This window comes from Erythrolamprus reginae, chromosome 1 (assembly GCF_031021105.1).
Source record: "Erythrolamprus reginae isolate rEryReg1 chromosome 1, rEryReg1.hap1, whole genome shotgun sequence".
NCBI classification, from domain to species: Eukaryota; Metazoa; Chordata; class Lepidosauria; order Squamata; family Dipsadidae; genus Erythrolamprus; species Erythrolamprus reginae.
Window position 1 is genome coordinate 293,477,447 of NC_091950.1, and position 20,539 is coordinate 293,497,985.

Genomic DNA, 20,539 nt, shown 5'->3' on the forward strand with positions numbered 1-20,539 from the left:
GATAGCTGTCAAGGCTTCTGTAATAGGTATTTGTGTGAACAGGGACACGACATCGAAACTTACAAGTAGGTCATCGGGTTGTAGGTTTTGTTTTTTAATTATTTGTATAAAGTGGGATGAATTTTGAACATATGAGGTAATAGTTTCTGTATATGGTTGAAGGTATTTGGCTAAAAATTTGGCAAGGTTTTGTAGAGGGGAGCCTATAGAACTGACTATTGGCCTGAGAGGTATTCCTTCTTTGTGTATTTTTGGAAGGCCATAGAGTTTTGGACATATGGAAGATTTTTCTCTGGGGATGATTTTTTGCTGGATTTCTTCGCTGATGGGAGAGGCCTTGATTTTAGATTTGGTGGTTTTTTCTAGGTAGGTGGTAGGATCTGTGCTTAGGAGTTTGTAGGCTGGGTTTTTTAGTAGATTTGTCATTTTTTCCTTGTATTCTGCTGTGTTCATTACTATAGTGGAGTTTCCTTTATCAGCTGGGAGAATTATTATATCCTGGTTTTTCTTTAGATTGATAAGTGCCTCTCTTTCTTCCTGCTGTATGTTGCTTTTTGGAGGTTTACTAGAGCACAGAATATTAGTGACTTGGAGTCTGATTTTGTTAGCAGTATCTGGGTTGATTTTATGTAAAGTTGTTTCAATTCCACATATGATATTTTCAGTTGGTATTCGTCTTGGAGTTATTGCAAAATTAAATCCTTTTGAAAGAATATTGGTTTCTGTAGTGGTGAGTATCTTGTCTGATATGTTATGTACTGTTTTGGTCATAAGTTGTTGTGGAGGGCTGGGTTTTTGCTGTACCTCTAGTATTTGGAGTTTCTTATTATGTGTGTCTGTTTTGTATTGGGTTTCTGTTTCTGCCCTCCAGATTGATATTTGTTTGAATTTATCCCAGAGTAAAGGGTGTATTTGGTTACTGATTTTAAGGTGAAGAGAGAGTAGACTTTTGTTGATTTCATCAAGTATGAATCTTTTTTTGTGGAGTTCATTTCTGATTAGGGCTAATTCAGTTCTTTTTAGGATCCTCTCTATGGTTGGGGTTTTTGGGTGGAATTTTAGTTGGAAGTATTTGGGAATTATTTTTTTGTCCCTGCAGTTGCGTAGGAATGTGAGATCACATAAGATGGAGGCTTTTCTGACTTCAAGTTTTTCATAGGTCCTAGTCAGTAGGAAAGTGTCCTCCCCGTAGAGGCAAGATATTTGTTTTCGTAAATTTTCACGGGTATATGTATGTAGATTGTTCTGAGTTCGGGTTTTGCCCTGTGTAATGTTTTGCATGTCTATGCGACGTTTCGGTGAAATCACATTCACCATCATCAGGCTGGAGTTCCAATCTTTGTGTTTTTGCAAATGAATATTAGCAACTGACATTTCTTCTTAGCATGTAGTGTGGGGGTGGAGATTTGCTTTGAATGTAGCAAATAGATTGGGTGACTATGCTTCCGTGATCAGTTCTTTTTAGGATTCCTACGCAACTGCAGGGACAAAAAAATAATTCCCAAATACTTCCAACTAAAATTCCACCCAAAAACCCCAACCATAGAGAGGATCCTAAAAAGAACTGAATTAGCCCTAATCAGAAATGAACTCCACAAAAAAAGATTCATACTTGATGAAATCAACAAAAGTCTACTCTCTCTTCACCTTAAAATCAGTAACCAAATACACCCTTTACTCTGGGATAAATTCAAACAAATATCAATCTGGAGGGCAGAAACAGAAACCCAATACAAAACAGACACACATAATAAGAAACTCCAAATACTAGAGGTACAGCAAAAACCCAGCCCTCCACAACAACTTATGACCAAAACAGTACATAACATATCAGACAAGATACTCACCACTACAGAAACCAATATTCTTTCAAAAGGATTTAATTTTGCAATAACTCCAAGACGAATACCAACTGAAAATATCATATGTGGAATTGAAACAACTTTACATAAAATCAACCCAGATACTGCTAACAAAATCAGACTCCAAGTCACTAATATTCTGTGCTCTAGTAAACCTCCAAAAAGCAACATACAGCAGGAAGAAAGAGAGGCACTTATCAATCTAAAGAAAAACCAGGATATAATAATTCTCCCAGCTGATAAAGGAAACTCCACTATAGTAATGAACACAGCAGAATACAAGGAAAAAATGACAAATCTACTAAAAAACCCAGCCTACAAACTCCTAAGCACAGATCCTACCACCTACCTAGAAAAAACCACCAAATCTAAAATCAAGGCCTCTCCCATCAGCGAAGAAATCCAGCAAAAAATCATCCCCAGAGAAAAATCTTCCATATGTCCAAAACTCTATGGCCTTCCAAAAATACACAAAGAAGGAATACCTCTCAGGCCAATAGTCAGTTCTATAGGCTCCCCTCTACAAAACCTTGCCAAATTTTTAGCCAAATACCTTCAACCATATACAGAAACTATTACCTCATATGTTCAAAATTCATCCCACTTTATACAAATAATTAAAAAACAAAACCTACAACCCGATGACCTACTTGTAAGTTTCGATGTCGTGTCCCTGTTCACACAAATACCTATTACAGAAGCCTTGACAGCTATCCAAGACAAACACAAACCCCCCAAATATATCCTAGACCTTACCAACCACTGCCTGACCAATACATACTTCATCTATAATGAACAAAGATATAAACAAATAGAGGGAGCCCCCATGGGATCACCTCTATCACCTGTCATAGCCAACCTCTATATGGAATATTTCGAAAATAATGCTTTAGAGCAAGCCAAATACAAACCCAAACTTTGGCTGAGATATGTTGATGATACCTTTGTAATTTGGCCACATGGTAAAGAAAAACTAGACAATTTCCTCACTCATCTCAACAGCCTACACCCCAAAATACAGTTTACTATGGAAACAGAAATCAATGATCAACTTCCCTTTCTAGATGTACTGGTCTATAAAAAACCCAATGGCAGCCTAGGACATACTATCTACCAAAAGAAAACCCATACCAACCGTTATCTAAATGCACACTCACACCACCACCCCGCACAAATCACCTCAGTGGCCAAAACTCTCATCACCAGAACCAAACGCTTAGCTGACCATGAGCACTTAAAAACTGAATTGAACAAACTCAAAGATGTACTAATTTCTAATGGATTCAAAGAGAAAACAATAACAAACCTAATCAATAAAGAGACACCCCCCAAAAAACAAGATCAAGAACAGGACAATGGCACCACCATCCTTCCTTACATCAAAGGCACCACGGATAAAATTAGTAAAATTCTACAAAAACATAACATCAAAACCTCATTTTGCACTAACCAAAAAATATCTAATATCCTAAGGAGCCCCAAAGATAAAATCCAATTAGAATACCAAGGTATCTATGAAATCCCTTGCAAAACATGTGCAGCCACATACATTGGACAAACTAACCGAAGAGTGAGCCAGCGCATGGCAGAACATATGAATGCAGTCAAGAAACAGGAGAAGACCTCCTCCCTTGTCCAGCACATTAAAAAAACAGGGCACGAAATTGACTTTGAAAAAACTAAATTACTCCACAAAACAGAGAATTTATATAAAAGAATCTCTCTAGAAGCTATTGAAATTGAAAAGAGGTCCTTTTGTTTAAATAAAAGGGATGATACCTCGCGCCTGCCAGAGATTTGGAAACCAGCCTTAAACAAAATAAACACTTCATTATAATCAATATGTCAATCCTTTAATTATTATGATTTTAGAATTTTATATTTGGAAATCAGACTTAAACAAAACACTTCATAATCTTCATGCCATTCCTTCTATAACCATGATTACACCAACCAATCAGATCACGGAAGCATAGTCACCCAATCTATTTGCTACATTCAAAGCAAATCTCCACCCCCACACTACATGCTAAGAAGAAATGTCAGTTGCTAATATTCATTTGCAAAAACACAAAGATTGGAACTCCAGCCTGATGATGGTGAATGTGATTTCACCGAAACGTCGCATAGACATGCAAAACATTACACAGGGCAAAACCCGAACTCAGAACAATCTACATACATATACCCGTGAAAATTTACGAAAACAAATATCTTGCCTCTACGGGGAGGACACTTTCCTACTGACTAGGACCTATGAAAAACTTGAAGTCAGAAAAGCCTCCATCTTATGTGATCTCACATTCCTACGCAACTGCAGGGACAAAAAAATAATTCCCAAATACTTCCAACTAAAATTCCACCCAAAAACCCCAACCATAGAGAGGATCCTAAAAAGAACTGAATTAGCCCTAATCAGAAATGAACTCCACAAAAAAAGATTCATACTTGATGAAATCAACAAAAGTCTACTCTCTCTTCACCTTAAAATCAGTAACCAAATACACCCTTTACTCTGGGATAAATTCAAACAAATATCAATCTGGAGGGCAGAAACAGAAACCCAATACAAAACAGACACACATAATAAGAAACTCCAAATACTAGAGGTACAGCAAAAACCCAGCCCTCCACAACAACTTATGACCAAAACAGTACATAACATATCAGACAAGATACTCACCACTACAGAAACCAATATTCTTTCAAAAGGATTTAATTTTGCAATAACTCCAAGACGAATACCAACTGAAAATATCATATGTGGAATTGAAACAACTTTACATAAAATCAACCCAGATACTGCTAACAAAATCAGACTCCAAGTCACTAATATTCTGTGCTCTAGTAAACCTCCAAAAAGCAACATACAGCAGGAAGAAAGAGAGGCACTTATCAATCTAAAGAAAAACCAGGATATAATAATTCTCCCAGCTGATAAAGGAAACTCCACTATAGTAATGAACACAGCAGAATACAAGGAAAAAATGACAAATCTACTAAAAAACCCAGCCTACAAACTCCTAAGCACAGATCCTACCACCTACCTAGAAAAAACCACCAAATCTAAAATCAAGGCCTCTCCCATCAGCGAAGAAATCCAGCAAAAAATCATCCCCAGAGAAAAATCTTCCATATGTCCAAAACTCTATGGCCTTCCAAAAATACACAAAGAAGGAATACCTCTCAGGCCAATAGTCAGTTCTATAGGCTCCCCTCTACAAAACCTTGCCAAATTTTTAGCCAAATACCTTCAACCATATACAGAAACTATTACCTCATATGTTCAAAATTCATCCCACTTTATACAAATAATTAAAAAACAAAACCTACAACCCGATGACCTACTTGTAAGTTTCGATGTCGTGTCCCTGTTCACACAAATACCTATTACAGAAGCCTTGACAGCTATCCAAGACAAACACAAACCCCCCAAATATATCCTAGACCTTACCAACCACTGCCTGACCAATACATACTTCATCTATAATGAACAAAGATATAAACAAATAGAGGGAGCCCCCATGGGATCACCTCTATCACCTGTCATAGCCAACCTCTATATGGAATATTTCGAAAATAATGCTTTAGAGCAAGCCAAATACAAACCCAAACTTTGGCTGAGATATGTTGATGATACCTTTGTAATTTGGCCACATGGTAAAGAAAAACTAGACAATTTCCTCACTCATCTCAACAGCCTACACCCCAAAATACAGTTTACTATGGAAACAGAAATCAATGATCAACTTCCCTTTCTAGATGTACTGGTCTATAAAAAACCCAATGGCAGCCTAGGACATACTATCTACCAAAAGAAAACCCATACCAACCGTTATCTAAATGCACACTCACACCACCACCCCGCACAAATCACCTCAGTGGCCAAAACTCTCATCACCAGAACCAAACGCTTAGCTGACCATGAGCACTTAAAAACTGAATTGAACAAACTCAAAGATGTACTAATTTCTAATGGATTCAAAGAGAAAACAATAACAAACCTAATCAATAAAGAGACACCCCCCAAAAAACAAGATCAAGAACAGGACAATGGCACCACCATCCTTCCTTACATCAAAGGCACCACGGATAAAATTAGTAAAATTCTACAAAAACATAACATCAAAACCTCATTTTGCACTAACCAAAAAATATCTAATATCCTAAGGAGCCCCAAAGATAAAATCCAATTAGAATACCAAGGTATCTATGAAATCCCTTGCAAAACATGTGCAGCCACATACATTGGACAAACTAACCGAAGAGTGAGCCAGCGCATGGCAGAACATATGAATGCAGTCAAGAAACAGGAGAAGACCTCCTCCCTTGTCCAGCACATTAAAAAAACAGGGCACGAAATTGACTTTGAAAAAACTAAATTACTCCACAAAACAGAGAATTTATATAAAAGAATCTCTCTAGAAGCTATTGAAATTGAAAAGAGGTCCTTTTGTTTAAATAAAAGGGATGATACCTCGCGCCTGCCAGAGATTTGGAAACCAGCCTTAAACAAAATAAACACTTCATTATAATCAATATGTCAATCCTTTAATTATTATGATTTTAGAATTTTATATTTGGAAATCAGACTTAAACAAAACACTTCATAATCTTCATGCCATTCCTTCTATAACCATGATTACACCAACCAATCAGATCACGGAAGCATAGTCACCCAATCTATTTGCTACATTCAAAGCAAATCTCCACCCCCACACTACATGCTAAGAAGAAATGTCAGTTGCTAATATTCATTTGCAAAAACACAAAGATTGGAACTCCAGCCTGATGATGGTGAATGTGATTTCACCGAAACGTCGCATAGACATGCAAAACATTACACAGGGCAAAACCCGAACTCAGAACAATCTACATACATATACCCGTGAAAATTTACGAAAACAAATATATATATATATATATATATATATATATATATATATATATATATATATAAAAATCTTAATTAGTATTTTAGTGTGACATATGTCGTTGTTTACTTTCTATTTTTTTCAAAATACTGTAAATATAACAATAAAAAAATAAAAATAAAATATAAGAATGTTTAGGAAATCAGTTAATAACGTATGTTTTATGCTGCTATACGGCATAGATTTACCTGCTTTTTTTGAATAATAAAATATTCTGAATGATAAATGTGATCATTTGTGGGATCTTCCACCCAAATCCACCAGGGCTCTCCACCTGTTCCATGCACCTATGAGGCAAAGTAAATAAATAATGTTACATTTTTTCTTTCTGCGCCAACTCAGGAAGCTCAAACTGCCCAAGGAGCTGCTGATACAGTTCTACAGAGGAATCATTGAGTCTGTCATCTGCATCTCTCTAACTGGTTTGGTGCTGCAACCCAACAAGGCTGACATAGACTTCAGAGGATAATCAGAACTGCAGAAAAAACAATTCAATTCAATTCAATTTATTGGATTTATATGCCGCCCCTCTCCGAAAACTCGGGGCAGCTAACAACAGTCATGAACAATATACATGAACAATATACAGTAAAAATCCAATACTAAAAACTAACTTAAAACCCCTTAATGTATAAAACCAGCATACGTACAAACATACCATACTGCCAACCTGCCTTCCATTGAGGACCTATATACTGCACGAGTCAAAAAGAGGGCAGTGAAAATATTTACTGATCCCTCACATCTTGAACACAAATTATTTCAACTCCTACCCTCAAAATGTCACTACAGAGCACTACACAACCAAGACAACTAGACTCAAGAACAGTTTCCCCCCCGAACACCATCACTCTACTAAACAAATAATTCCCTCAACACTGTCAACTTTTTACTAAGTCTGCACTTCTATTTCCACTAGTTTTTTCTCCTCATTCCTATCATCCTTTTCCTCCCACTTTGGACTGTATGACTGTAATTTGTGGCTTGTATCCTAAGATTTTTATTAATATTGATTGTTTCTTCATTGCTTATTTGACCCCTATGACAATCATTAAGTGTTGTACCACATGATTCTTGAGAAATATATCTTTTTCTTTTATGTACACTGAGAACATATGTACCAAGACAAATTCCTTGTGTGTCCAATCACACTTGGCCAATAAAGAATTCTATTCTATTCCATTCCATTCCATTCCATTCTATTCCAAAACCTATCTGAGGCTAATTAAAATGACAAAAACGATTTACAATCAACCATGTCAATAATAAAATATCCCAATGCTGAGGAATATGTTATATAAATATGTGAACAAATCTTTTTGATAAATGAAAGACACAGTTTACTGATCATAGCTCCATGGGGTACATTTGAGTCTTTATAATATAGGAAGCGGTGGCTCAGTGGCTAAGATGTTGAGTTTGTTGAACAGAAAGGTCAGCAGTTTGTTCAAATCCCTGGTGCTGTGTAATAATAATAATAATAATAATAATAATAATTAATAATAATTTATTAGATTTGTATGCCGCCCCTCTCCGTGGACTCGGAGCTCCTATTACTTGCCCCAACTTCTGCCAACCTAGCAGTTCGAAAGCATGTAAAAATTCAAGTAGAAAAATAGGGACTATCTTGGTGGGAAGGTAACAGTGTTCCGTGTGCCTTTGGTGTTTAGTCGGCTTAGAAACAGAGATGAGCACTGCCCCCTAGAGTTGGGAATGACTAGCACGTATGTGCGACAGGAACCTTTACCTTTAATATAGGAAGCAAGGGGTCTAATAGGTTCATTTTCTTATACACTTATTATAAAAGTGGAACTACATGAATTCAGACCACACATTATGAAACTTAAGTTCAGATTGTTTTACAATACTATTTAAAATTCATGTATTTAGTCCTATTTATAAACTTTAGTCCTATTTATAAACTTATGTGGAAGAGTAAATCTGAAGATGGAGTAGGTGAGAGATACACTTTTTCTTTTCTTTTCTCTTGTACAAAGGTTGTAAGTGGAGTAGGGATATGGGATCAGGCCTCGGCATGTCAACCTGAAGAAACTAATATGCATAGCTGAAGACAAGCTGGGAACATAATTTCCATTATACTTCCAAGCTTCATATTGAAGCTGCTGAGTTACAGTAAAGTTAAGAAACGTATTCTATTATTTACTTAGAACATAACTTCAGGTTTTTAAGAGGTCAGGAGAAACAGCAGTGCTTCCAAAATCCCTTCCAGCTTTATTATTATATATCATGTAAAATACATCTAGATGAGCTTACATTCTCAATATGTCCGGCAGATATTTATATTCTAGGTATTCTTACCTGATCATTCCACTTGAAATCAGGGATGACATTTAATCTAACTCTCAGTACAGTACGAGTAATTGGCTGGATGGTGGCTTCAATTGAGATAGAGGGAACTTGGTGGACACATTGCTTGACCTTTAATCCAATGTTTACATGATGGAGCATATGACCTGCAAAATGATATGAAATTTGAAACAAAATAATGATTATAAATATCTAAAGAAAGTGAAGGCAAAGGTACTTTATTGCTTGTCATTCAAGCTTTATCTGATTGTTATCCTGATTAGTCTTCACTAAGATGGGGAAGCAAATCAAGGAACATTCTCGCTGTATAAACAGATCTTGACACTTGATAACATAAACAAAGTAATATTTAACTTAAATTATTATTTATAGCTCAGAAAATGATTGTTAAACTATAAGTCACTGATTAAATACCTCCTAACAATTTTGATTAGTATCAGTCTTGTTTTCCGTAAAAATACTGACTTTAGATATAAAATCCATGATGTATTTTCCTAAATACAGTGTTCCCTCGATTTTCACGGGGGCTGCGTTCCGAGACCGTCCGCGAAAGTTGAATTTCCGCAAAGTGGAGATGCGGAAGTAAATACACTATTTTTGGCTATGAGCAATGTCACAAGCCTTCCCTTAACACTTTAAACCCCTAAATTACAATTTCCCATTTCCTTAGCAACCATTTAGATTATTACTCACCATGTTTATTTATTAAAATTTATTTTTTAAAAAAATTATTAAAGGCGGACAAAAGTTTGGCGATGACATATGACGTCATCGGGCAGGAAAAACAGTGGTATAGTGGAAAAAACCGCAAAGTATTTTTTAATTAATATTTTTGAAAAACCGTGGTATAGGCTTTTTGCGAAGTTCGAACCCGCGAAAATTGAGGGAACACTGTACAGTGATCCCTCGATTTGCGCGTTCTCGATTAGCGCGAAACGCTGCAACGCGGTTTTTCAAAAAATATTAATTAAAAAAATAAAATATTAAAAAATAAAAAATAAGTCCACGCTAGTTCTCTCTCTCTTTCTCTCCCTGTTGCCGGCGTGGTATATGAGAGAGAAAGAGAGAGGCAGAGGTCGGGCGCATTACCGGGAGGTGGAGGCGGCGTGGGGACGCTGGGTGCCGGGGACTCCGAGGAGGGGGTGGACGTCTGTTCCCTGAATGGAGACCGCCGGCCGCTCAATCGGGCCGGCAGGGAACAGAATGGAGCCTTCCGCGGCGGGGCTGGTAAGGGGGGGAGCCGAGGGGGGAGCCGAGCCCAGCCCCGTGGCATTCGCTTTCCTCCCGCCGGCAGCCGACTGATCGTGGGCTCCTTCGCAACCTCGGAGAGCTTCCTGGTTTTCGTGAGCTTTCATGCCCTGGAAGCTCTCCGAGGTTGCGAAGGAGCCCACGATCAGTCTCGGCTGCGGGTGGGAGGAAGGCGAATCCCCCGTGGGCTCCGTTACATCTTCCGCTGCCAGCCAGGCCATGCTGGCGGCAGCGGAACAATCGCTGGCTGTCAACTTTTCTTTTTAAAACTGGGCAGGAGCTGACTTGCCTCCCCAGTGCTAAAAAGAAAAGTTGACAGCCAGCGCTGCGACTGACGGAATGCTGAGCCTCCCGTTTTCTCTCCCCCCCCCTCGCCCCTTCGCCTCCCTGTATTCCTAGGAGAAGTGCTGGGGATTGAGGCAAGACAGACCTTCTGCTCCTCACCAGCACTTCTCCTAGGAACAAAGGGGGGCGAAGGGGCGAGGGGGCGGAGAGAGAACGGGAAGCTCAGCATTCCGTCAGCCGCAGCGCTGGCTGTCAACTTTTCTTTTTAGCACTGGGGAGGCAAGTCAGCTCCTGCCCAGTTTTAAAAAGAAAAGTTGACAGCCAGCGCTGCGACTGACGGAATGCTGAGCCTCCCGTTCTCCCCCACCTCGCCCTTCCGGTTTCGGCGTTCGGCAACGGAGTCCGGCGCTGGGGCCATGCGGGGCCGCTCATCCAGGGGGGCGTGGACTGGCAAGCGGCAAGTGATCTGGCGGGAAGACCAAGGGAAGGTTCCTTCAGCCGCCCAACACCTGATCCGCTCCGCAGCGCGGCAGCAGCGAGGAGCCGAAGATGGGGTTTCCCCTTTGCCTTTACCCCATCTTCGGCTCCTCGCTGCTTCCGCGCTGCGGAGCAGATCAGCAGTTGGGCGGCTGAAGGAATCTTCCCTTGGTCTTCCCCGCCGCCCACACGCAAACTCCACCATCTGCGCATGTGCGGCCATGAAAAAAATGGCGCACATGCGCAGATGGTGGTTTTTACTTCCGCATCCAGTATAACGCGGAAATCGGTTAGCGCGGGAGGTCTTGGAACGTAACCCCCGCGCTAACCGAGAGATCACTGTATATACAATTGGACCTTACTGAAAGCAGGATGCTTTCATTGAATTCTTAGAATTCCAAGATATGTTATGTCACATACACAAAATAGAAAATTCCTGAATGGCATTGGTAGTAAATTAAGTCTGACTAAAAAAACATCCGAGGCAAGGAAATTTTGAAAAAAGGTGAGATATAATATTGCTACTTTCTTGAAAGTCCCTGGGAAAAAGAGCCAGTTTTGTAACAGAACTCCTAAGAAGGAAAGCAGATGTACACCATGAAGATTGCAGGCCCTGGCAAGGACCTGAAACAGACAAACCAGAAATAAAAACCACAGGTCCCTCTAATCCCATGACTCTCTACTATTGGCAATTATCTAAAGTCTTGTGCAGATTTTAGTCATCAAAGTTGCAAAAAAAAGCATTCAGCTAGGATCCCCTAGTGGGTTATAAGAGAAAAGGAAGATATGAAGGGTGTAAATAGATCTGTAGTTTTATATCAAAAGCTTTTATTCTGAGCTCAGATAAAACAAGGAATTTTATAACTAAAATGGGCAACACCAAAATAAACTGATGGCAAAGGTCCACATACATAGACAGCAAAAAATTCAGTTTGAAATTCCTAGTATCTCTTGATGGGGCTGATCAGCACTCATAACAGCATAGATTAACTCCAAGGTCAACTTCAGACCAGCAATCAAGTTGATCAAATGAGGTATTGTCTGGACCAGTGTTTTTCAACCAGTGTGCCGTGGCACACTAGTGTGCCATGAGACATAGTCAGGTGTGCCGCGAAGCTCAGAGAAAGAAAACAAGAGAGAGAGAGAGAAAGAAAGAGAGAGAAAGAAAGAGAAAGCAATCAAGAGAGAAAGAAAACAAGAGAGAAAGCAAGAGAGAGAAAGAAAGAAAGAGAGAGAGAGAGAGAGAAAGAACAAGAGAGAAAGCAAGCGAGAGAGAGAGAGAACAAGAGAGAGAAAGAAAGCAGAGAGAGAAAGAGAGGGAGGGAAGGTGGGAGAGAGAAAGACATAGAGGGAGGGAGGAAGAGAGAAAGAGAACAAAAAAGAGGAAAGAAGGAAGAGAGAAAGAAAGAGGGATGGAGAGAGGGAAAAAAGAGGAAGGGAGAGAAAGAGGGAGAGAGAAATAGAGCGAAAGGGAGGAAGAGAGAGAATTTTTTTGTCCAATCTTTTTTTAGCCGTCCCCCCCCCCCCCCCACTCAATGTGCCCTATGGTTTTGTAAATGTAAAAAATGTGCCGCGCTCAAAAAAGGTTGAAAATCACTGGTCTGGACCAGCCATGAGAGATATGCATGGTTTTATTATGGGTTTTTAATTATTTTTTAAAGTGGTTCCTTTTACATGTGGTTTCTTTTGTTGTAAGCCGCCCAAAGTCCTTAGGGAGTTGGGTGGCATATAAATTAAATTAATAAATAAATAATAAATAAATAAATAAAGTAAGCAACATCTCAATCAAGAAATTGCCAAACAGCCATTAAATAAACAGCCCAACCAAAGAATCCCTAAGACCGCACACACAGACAGGCAAAATACCAGAATATAAACTGACAGCAAACAGCACTCCTTACTAGCACTGATAATATTACCTAATTAGGGTAAAGAAATATCTGCAAGAAAACAAGCGAACTCAGAAAGCACCAAGGACCCCGCAGAGAATTACATATTAAGATGCATTCATTTCCCCTTGGTATCTTACCTATTTCATCTTTCCTCATGTCTTTCAATTTATCAATGGTGAGATTCTTCTGTTCCAGCTTGGCAAGGACTGCTGGTGGCAGGACAGTGAATTGCCTCAAAGGGCTGACCCAACCCCACAGTCGCTTGTCGATAACTTTGCTGAGATTTAGCAGTCGATACGTCATTGCCGGCCATCGCTTACGAAGGGATATTTCAAAAAGAGCTCGAACAATACGTGCAGCATTCTGTCAAATGAAACAATGGTAGCACATTATATCATGTCTGTTCCTTTGCCACTGTTATGTTAGAATAGAATAAGAGTAGGATGCTTGGCTGCATAGCTAGAGGTATAACAAGCAGGAAGAGGGAGATTGTGATCCCCTTATATAGAGCGCTGGTGAGACCACATTTGGAATACTGTGTTCAGTTCTGGAGACCTCACCTACAAAAAGATATTGACAAAATTGAACGGGTCCAAAGACGGGCTACAAGAATGGTGGAAGGTCTTAAGCATAAAACGTATCAGGAAAGACTTAATGAACTCAATCTGTATAGTCTGGAGGACAGAAGAGAAAGGGGGGACATGATCGAAACATTTAAATATGTTAAAGGTTCAGGAGGGAAGTGTTTTTAATAGGAAAGTGAACACAAGAACAAGGGGACACAATCTGAAGTTAATTGGGGGAAAGATCAAAAGCAACGTGAGGAAATATTATTTCACTGAAAGAGTAGTAGATCCTTGGAACAAACTTCCAGCAGACGTGGTTGGTAAATCCACAGTAACTGAATTTAAACATGCCTGGGATAAACATATATCCATCCTAAGATAAAACACAGGAAATAGTATAAGGGCAGACTAGATGGACCATGAGGTCTTTTTCTGCAGTCAGTCTTCTATGTTTCTATGTTTCTAAGAGTTGGAAGGGACCTTGGAGGTCTTCCAGTCTAAACCCCTGCTTAGGCAGGAATCCCTATACTGTTTCAGCCAAATGGTTATCCAACATCTTCTTAAAAATTTTCAGTGTTGGAGCATTCACAACTTCTGGAAGCAATCTCTTCCACAGATGAATTGTTCTAACTATCATGATATTTCTCCTTAGTTCTAAGTTGCTTCTCTCCTTGACTAGTTTCCATCCATTGCTTCTTGTCAAACCATGTTCAGATAGTCACTATGATAGCTGTCATTCGGGACCTTCTCTGTTATGGAACTCACATTGTGAAATTCCCAACAGAAAGATGTAATTGGGAGTTTCACGTTTTCCCACACAACTTTGTTCTGAATGACATTTGCAGATGCTAGCTGGCACCAGATAATTCTTTTTTTTTTTTGCGAGTGTATTCAATAATTTAGTTTTTGCATTTGTCCATTAATGCCTTTTTTATCTTTATATATCATTTTAAACAGAAAGAGGACTCAAAAATAATAATAATAATAATAATAATAATAATAATAATAATAATAATAATTCGCCGCTACATCACGCAGTTCTAGGTGCTTGGGAAGTGCCCGACTGGTGATGAAATACGAAATCCAGCATAGTGATCTCGTTTGCTGTGTTGTATTGACAATAATAATAATAATAATAATAATAATAATAATAATAATAATAATAGCTGGGAAGCTATTGAAATAATTGTTGGGTATATTCTATAATCCTTATTTCTATATAATAATATTCAGGATCAGCAAAGATTTGTGAATTAAGAGAACATACTCTATAGCACAGTTCATGGCAAACCTTTTTTGGCTCGGGTGCCAAATGAGTGCGCGTACGTGCCTACATCCATAATGCATTGCCCTCTCCCCACGCATGTGCCCAACACACACGCTCCACCTCCCTGCACATGGGACTTTCCTGGAGATAGCAAAAAAACAGCACAATGGGCCAACCGGAAGTTTGTTTATGAACTTCCCGTTGGGCTGTTTTGTGCTGTTCCCAGGGTTCAGGAGACTTTCTTGAAGCCTGGGGAGAGTGAAAACAGACAAAAAGGCCAAAATTACAACTGGCCAGCATGCACATGCATGCTAGAGCTTACATAGAAAAACCCCACACGTGCCCTCCAACATGGTTCTGCCAGTGATGGGCTACCAAAATTTTTACTACCACACTGTGGTCGTGGTTTATGGATTTTCTTTCAGCATCTTTCAGTGCAAATTGGGTGTTCTGGGCTGGAGCTCCATTTTCGCTACCCTACTGTGTTCCCCCCCATCCGGGCAGTAGCCCACCCCTGGGTTCTGCATGCCACAGGTTGCCATCACTGCTATAGCCCTTTGCAGCACTTATGGGTTTCAGTAGAGACAGACAAGTACCCTGGGATGCAAAGTTGGTATGAAAAAGATCCTATTTTGGAAAGCTGTAGCTTTTAAAAATGAAAATACTACTCCCAGCTACCAGTTCTAAATTGCTTGACAACTAAATGTGGACATAACACACAGACGTTTGGCTTCCTATGTGTTGTGGTTGGCTCTGGCCCAGCTCCTGCCCCAAGGAATGTGGAGGTGGATGCAGGGGAAACATCAACATGTCATAGATCTGTTTTATTGCCGACAGAGTCAGGTAGTGCAGTTTCCTCGGACAAAGAAGGTGGGGGTGACTTGGAAGAGGGGGGCTTGGCACACAGCCCAGGAAGCCAATATCCATTATCTTTGGTCGATTCGTATGAGGAAGTGTTAGACCCATGCATGCGCAGAATTATGTATCGAAGAGACCAATTGAAGAAATATTACAGGAGATAAGAGAGGCCACCTGTGTTTTGGTGGGGCTCCAGTAATTAGAGCTGCTGATATAAATAGCAGCGTGCTGGCTTAGCCATTGTGGAAGATTATCTGATCGTTGTTCTTCAGGACTGTGCTTTGCTGTTTCCGGACTTTGTTGATTTTTCACGACTTTGAAACCAAAGCAGAGCAAAGTGTGTGTGTTTCACTTTGTGGAAGAAGGAAGGCTGTGATGTTCCTTCACAGCTGCTAGCTAAGTACTTAAGGACTGATTAAGGGGATTGTACAGACTACCAGGTTGTTTTGGGAGGAGTGCTCTTTGCAATACAAAAAGGGTGCTTTGTTTCTTTTGAATTTTTCTGATAACATTGTTTTTGAACTTTCAAGTGTGTGTGTGTCTGAAATTTGTACCCTTGAATTTTTGGGAGACCCATACCATAGAACCCAGCAGAACACTATGTATCTTAGGTAAGTCATTGGTAGGAGGAAGAACTAAATTTTACCTGTGCAACATAAGCAGAATCTGAAATTAGGGAAAAGCTATCCATCTCTCCTCGGCTAACGTATGTTTGCAGAAGGATATTTATTTTCCCGTAACTGTTCTCCACACCACCAGGTGCAGTAAGTTCACAGAAATTGCTCAGCAAGGCTTCCAGCTCTTCTATTTCTTCTTCTCTCACCTGAAACACAAATTAATGGACTTTGAAAAGGCTGGTGCAACTTGTTAAATCTTCCACATGAAAATTAAATGTCAATTATCTCTCAATAAATGTGTTTTAAAACATTCTACAGTTTCTGAAAAACAAGGCTCCCAGCACCTTACTTAATGGAGCCTAATTGAGACAATCTTAATAACAACACAATTATATTTCATTATGCGTCACCTTTTATTAAGATTGCCATTGACAGATCGAAATATACCTCACAAATTAAACATTTTGACCGTGCCATGCTTCACCTGTTAAAATTTCCCTTTTTTATCTGACCTCTAGTCGTTTTGGATTAGGGCAAACTTGAATTAACTTTAAATGCATTCATTAAAATTGTACAGTTTGCGTGGGACATGTTATGCTTTTAGATTGTACTATGATTCATTATATTAAGGCTTTCACTGTTAATAAGATTAAGATTTCATATAACTGAAGATGTATTCAAATCTACGCTTTGAATTATGCATATTATTCCAATTTCTAATTCTTACTTGCAAAGCAGAGGTGAATTTACATATTCTTTGATTTCGTGAAATGTTCTTAGCCTAAAACTTGTTTAAAGAAGGCACATACTTGCACTTGTCATCACCTGAAGGCCATTTCCCTCAAACATTGACCATTTATGCAATATGAAAGCTAAGAAAGAAACTCACAATAAATAATTGTCAGCATTGGGTTTTTTTTTTCCACTCCCCATCTTTCATCTTAAAAGAGACTTAATTTTGTTAACAACCAAATTTGCATTTTGTATGTTGGCATATGTTAGCTCTGATATATATATTGGTCAATCAGATCAATCAATGGCTTCATCAGAAGCAGCTGTTCTGTTTCTCTATCATGTTAATTTTGCTTATTAAAAAGGAGAATCTCATTGCCTACTGGTCAGACTAGTATCCAATTTCAAAATGGATTTGGGAAGTTGCAGTAGTTGTTAATTGTAAACCAAGAAAAACTAGTCAATGAAATCCCAAAAACATCTTAGTAAATCAAAGCAAAGGATTCCAATCACATTCTTTCCTTCTAAAAATACTATTAGAAGGCACTTTTTTGGGCAATAGTCTGGGATATACCAATTATTGATACATTTTAATCAAAATTTTAGTGAATTGAAACCAAATCTAGCATAGATACTGGTATAAAAACTTTCTCTAGGTAAAATATTTGGTGTATAAAAATGAAAAAAAAAATCTAGTTTGAAATGGCCTTTTTGACATTTCCAGATTTGGAACAAATGTGATTATGTTCAAGTGTATTGCTTTGATAGTTTCAAATTGCAATTGGCTTTATTTTATGTCTTGTCACTAAATTTCTCCTTAAAACTTTCTATCAGTTTTGTCATAAACTAGTAAGGAGTAATAGAGTATGCTTAAATATAGGTTAGAAGATTAGAATAACTGATTAGAAGAACTAGAACAATATTTTTTTATTTTTGGTAATATTAACTATTATTCACGCAAGAGTTAGTACATAGCAGAGTCACAAATCCAGTGAATATTGATACACACACATACACACACACACGTTGTGTTGACAGGATAGATATGTATGTTTGGTTGATTGGATTGTTTTGTGGGTTTACAACGGAATGTTGTTGTTTTTATTTAGTTTGGCCATTGTGGAGGATTATCTGATCATTGTGTTTTATGACTGCTTTGCTGACTTTGATCTTTGTGTGCTGATTTCCCCCCGCTTTGAAACTAACCCAGAGCAAAGTGTATTTCACTCTGTGAAAGAAGGACTGTGAATTGCCTCACAGCTGCAAGCTAAGTATCACAGAACTGATAAGGGACTTGTACAAATTACCAATTTGTTTGGAGACAAAGTGATCTTTGCTATACAAAAAGAGTGCTCTGTTTATTTGCATTTTTGGTATAAAGAACATTGTTTTGAATTTTCAAACGTGTGTGTGTCTGAAATTGTATCTGTGCATTTTTGGGAGGATTCTACCAGAGAGCTCGACAGAACTGATACATAGATTCCCCCATGTGTATAAATGCATAGATGGACTTAATTCAGAAATGTAACCATTTCAAGAAATCACATTTCACTGAAAAACAGGGATTCTGATTGAAAATAAAATAAAATCATTCTGCCTTCAAGCAAGTTTAATAGTAGGACCAAGACCAAAGCTATATTTGGTTTACAAGTGATTGTTCTTGAGAAGCAGGGTTTTTATGGCTCTGCCTGACCTGACCAAAAAAGGAAAAAGCAACTGAAGAAGTTGCAGAAAAGTAAGACGACCACTGAGATAACATATTCATTAGAATAATGTTGCATATGGATATTTTCTAGAAATACAATTTTTGTTTTGTTTTAAAAAACTGACTAAAACACTTCTGGACACATTATATAAGGTTCTTTCAGGACACTTACAACAGAAGGGTGTCTTTTTTTAAAGAAATGTGAAACATTCTAACCTTGATTTGTTCAAATTCTTCCGCTTTAGACACAATAGCAAGAATGTCACCTTCTGTTTTATGAGCATCAAAGAGTTCATTGAAAGTCTGTAAAACCAAGAAAAATTAGTCTGCTGTTTAAAGCATTATTTATAAATACACTCCCATCCTGCCACTGAATGAAGATCCTGAATAAAAATAGGAAGGAACAAATCACACAAATGTCAATTTCCATTAGAAAAAAATACACACTCTAATTTTGAAAACAAATGCAGAGTTTTCATATAATGTAATATAAAATGTCAGACGGAACTCTGCTATGCCACAGATTTCCAGAGAAAAAGTAACAGTTAACATGTTATATTAAAAATAAATTAATTACCAAGGCAAAATGAATTGATATGAAGTTCATTGAACCCCCCCCCCCAAATTGAATAAGATTCACTCATAGAACCTCTTTGAAATTCAGAAAAATAAAGGCCATCACTTTTTAGAAGTACTGTATATTGCAATTTCCAAGGTTTGTGCATACTCCTAATAGACCTTTTATGAATATAAATGCTTCCTATATGTTATTTTATGAAATCATTCTTATGACTTTAGAATCCTCTTTTACTACAAAATGTGAACTATAATGTAGACCTTCAATTATATCTACACCGCTGTTTTAGGCCTCTAATCAGATACAGGGTTACAAATTACTCCCTAAAGAAAGATAATAAGGTTGTTAAGTATAATGCCATGCTTTTGCTTCACAATATAACAAATTAGAGGGAACATTACCTCAATTGTGTTATACTTAATGTAGTAGTGGCTTGCAATTCGGCCTAAATCAGTTGAAGAAAAAAATTCAGTTCTCTCTTCAAACCGAATCATCCGGGCTTTGTCCAGTTTTCTGCCAACTTCAATTACCAACTGTTCTCTATGTTTCTCTAAACTTGGATCCATCTGAAATACAGTCAGGAATTGCATGGTAAGGATGGCTGGATAGATATATAAGACAGAAGGTAAATATGATCTTGTCTTGTTTTTTCCCTTCTCCTCCAACAAAACACATAATGATGGGTATATGGAAACTGCAGTTTAATGTTTCCAAATGTAAAATAATGCACTTGGGGAAAAGGAATCCACAATCTGAGTATTGCATTGGCAGTTCTGTGTTAGCAAAAACTTCAGAAGAGAAGGATTTAGGGGTAGTGATTTCTGACAGTCTCAAAATGGGTGAACAGTGCAGTCAGGCGGTAGGGAAAGCAAGTAGGATGCTTGGCTGCATAGCTAGAGGTATAACAAGCAGGAAGAGGGAGATTATGATCCCGCTATATAGAATGCTGGTGAGACCACATTTGGAATACTGTGTTCAGCTCTGGAGACCTCACCTACAAAAAGATATTGACAAAATTGAACGGGTCCAAAGACGGGCTACAAGAATGGTGGAAGGTCTTAAGCATAAAACGTATCAGGAAAGACTTAATGAACTCAATCTGTATAGTCTGGAGGACAGAAGGAAAAGGGGGGACATGATCGAAACATTTAAATATGTTAAAGGGTTAAATAAGGTTCAGGAGGGAAGTGT

The 20,539-nt window shown here is 38.4% G+C and overlaps 1 protein-coding gene across 1 annotated transcript in view; it reads right to left on the reverse strand.

The window, feature by feature from the left end:
- The window catches only part of ASCC3 (activating signal cointegrator 1 complex subunit 3), a 285,972-nt gene that overhangs the window by 110,049 nt on the left and 155,384 nt on the right, over window positions 1–20,539 (reverse strand). Inside the window, exons 18-23 of the mRNA XM_070733271.1 lie at window positions 19,750–19,914; window positions 18,988–19,074; window positions 16,364–16,540; window positions 13,164–13,389; window positions 9,116–9,270; window positions 6,985–7,083 (exon numbers count right to left, since the gene is read on the reverse strand). Of these exons, the coding sequence (XP_070589372.1) occupies window positions 6,985–7,083; window positions 9,116–9,270; window positions 13,164–13,389; window positions 16,364–16,540; window positions 18,988–19,074; window positions 19,750–19,914 (909 nt within the window). The remainder of the gene's footprint in view (window positions 1–6,984; window positions 7,084–9,115; window positions 9,271–13,163; window positions 13,390–16,363; window positions 16,541–18,987; window positions 19,075–19,749; window positions 19,915–20,539) is intronic.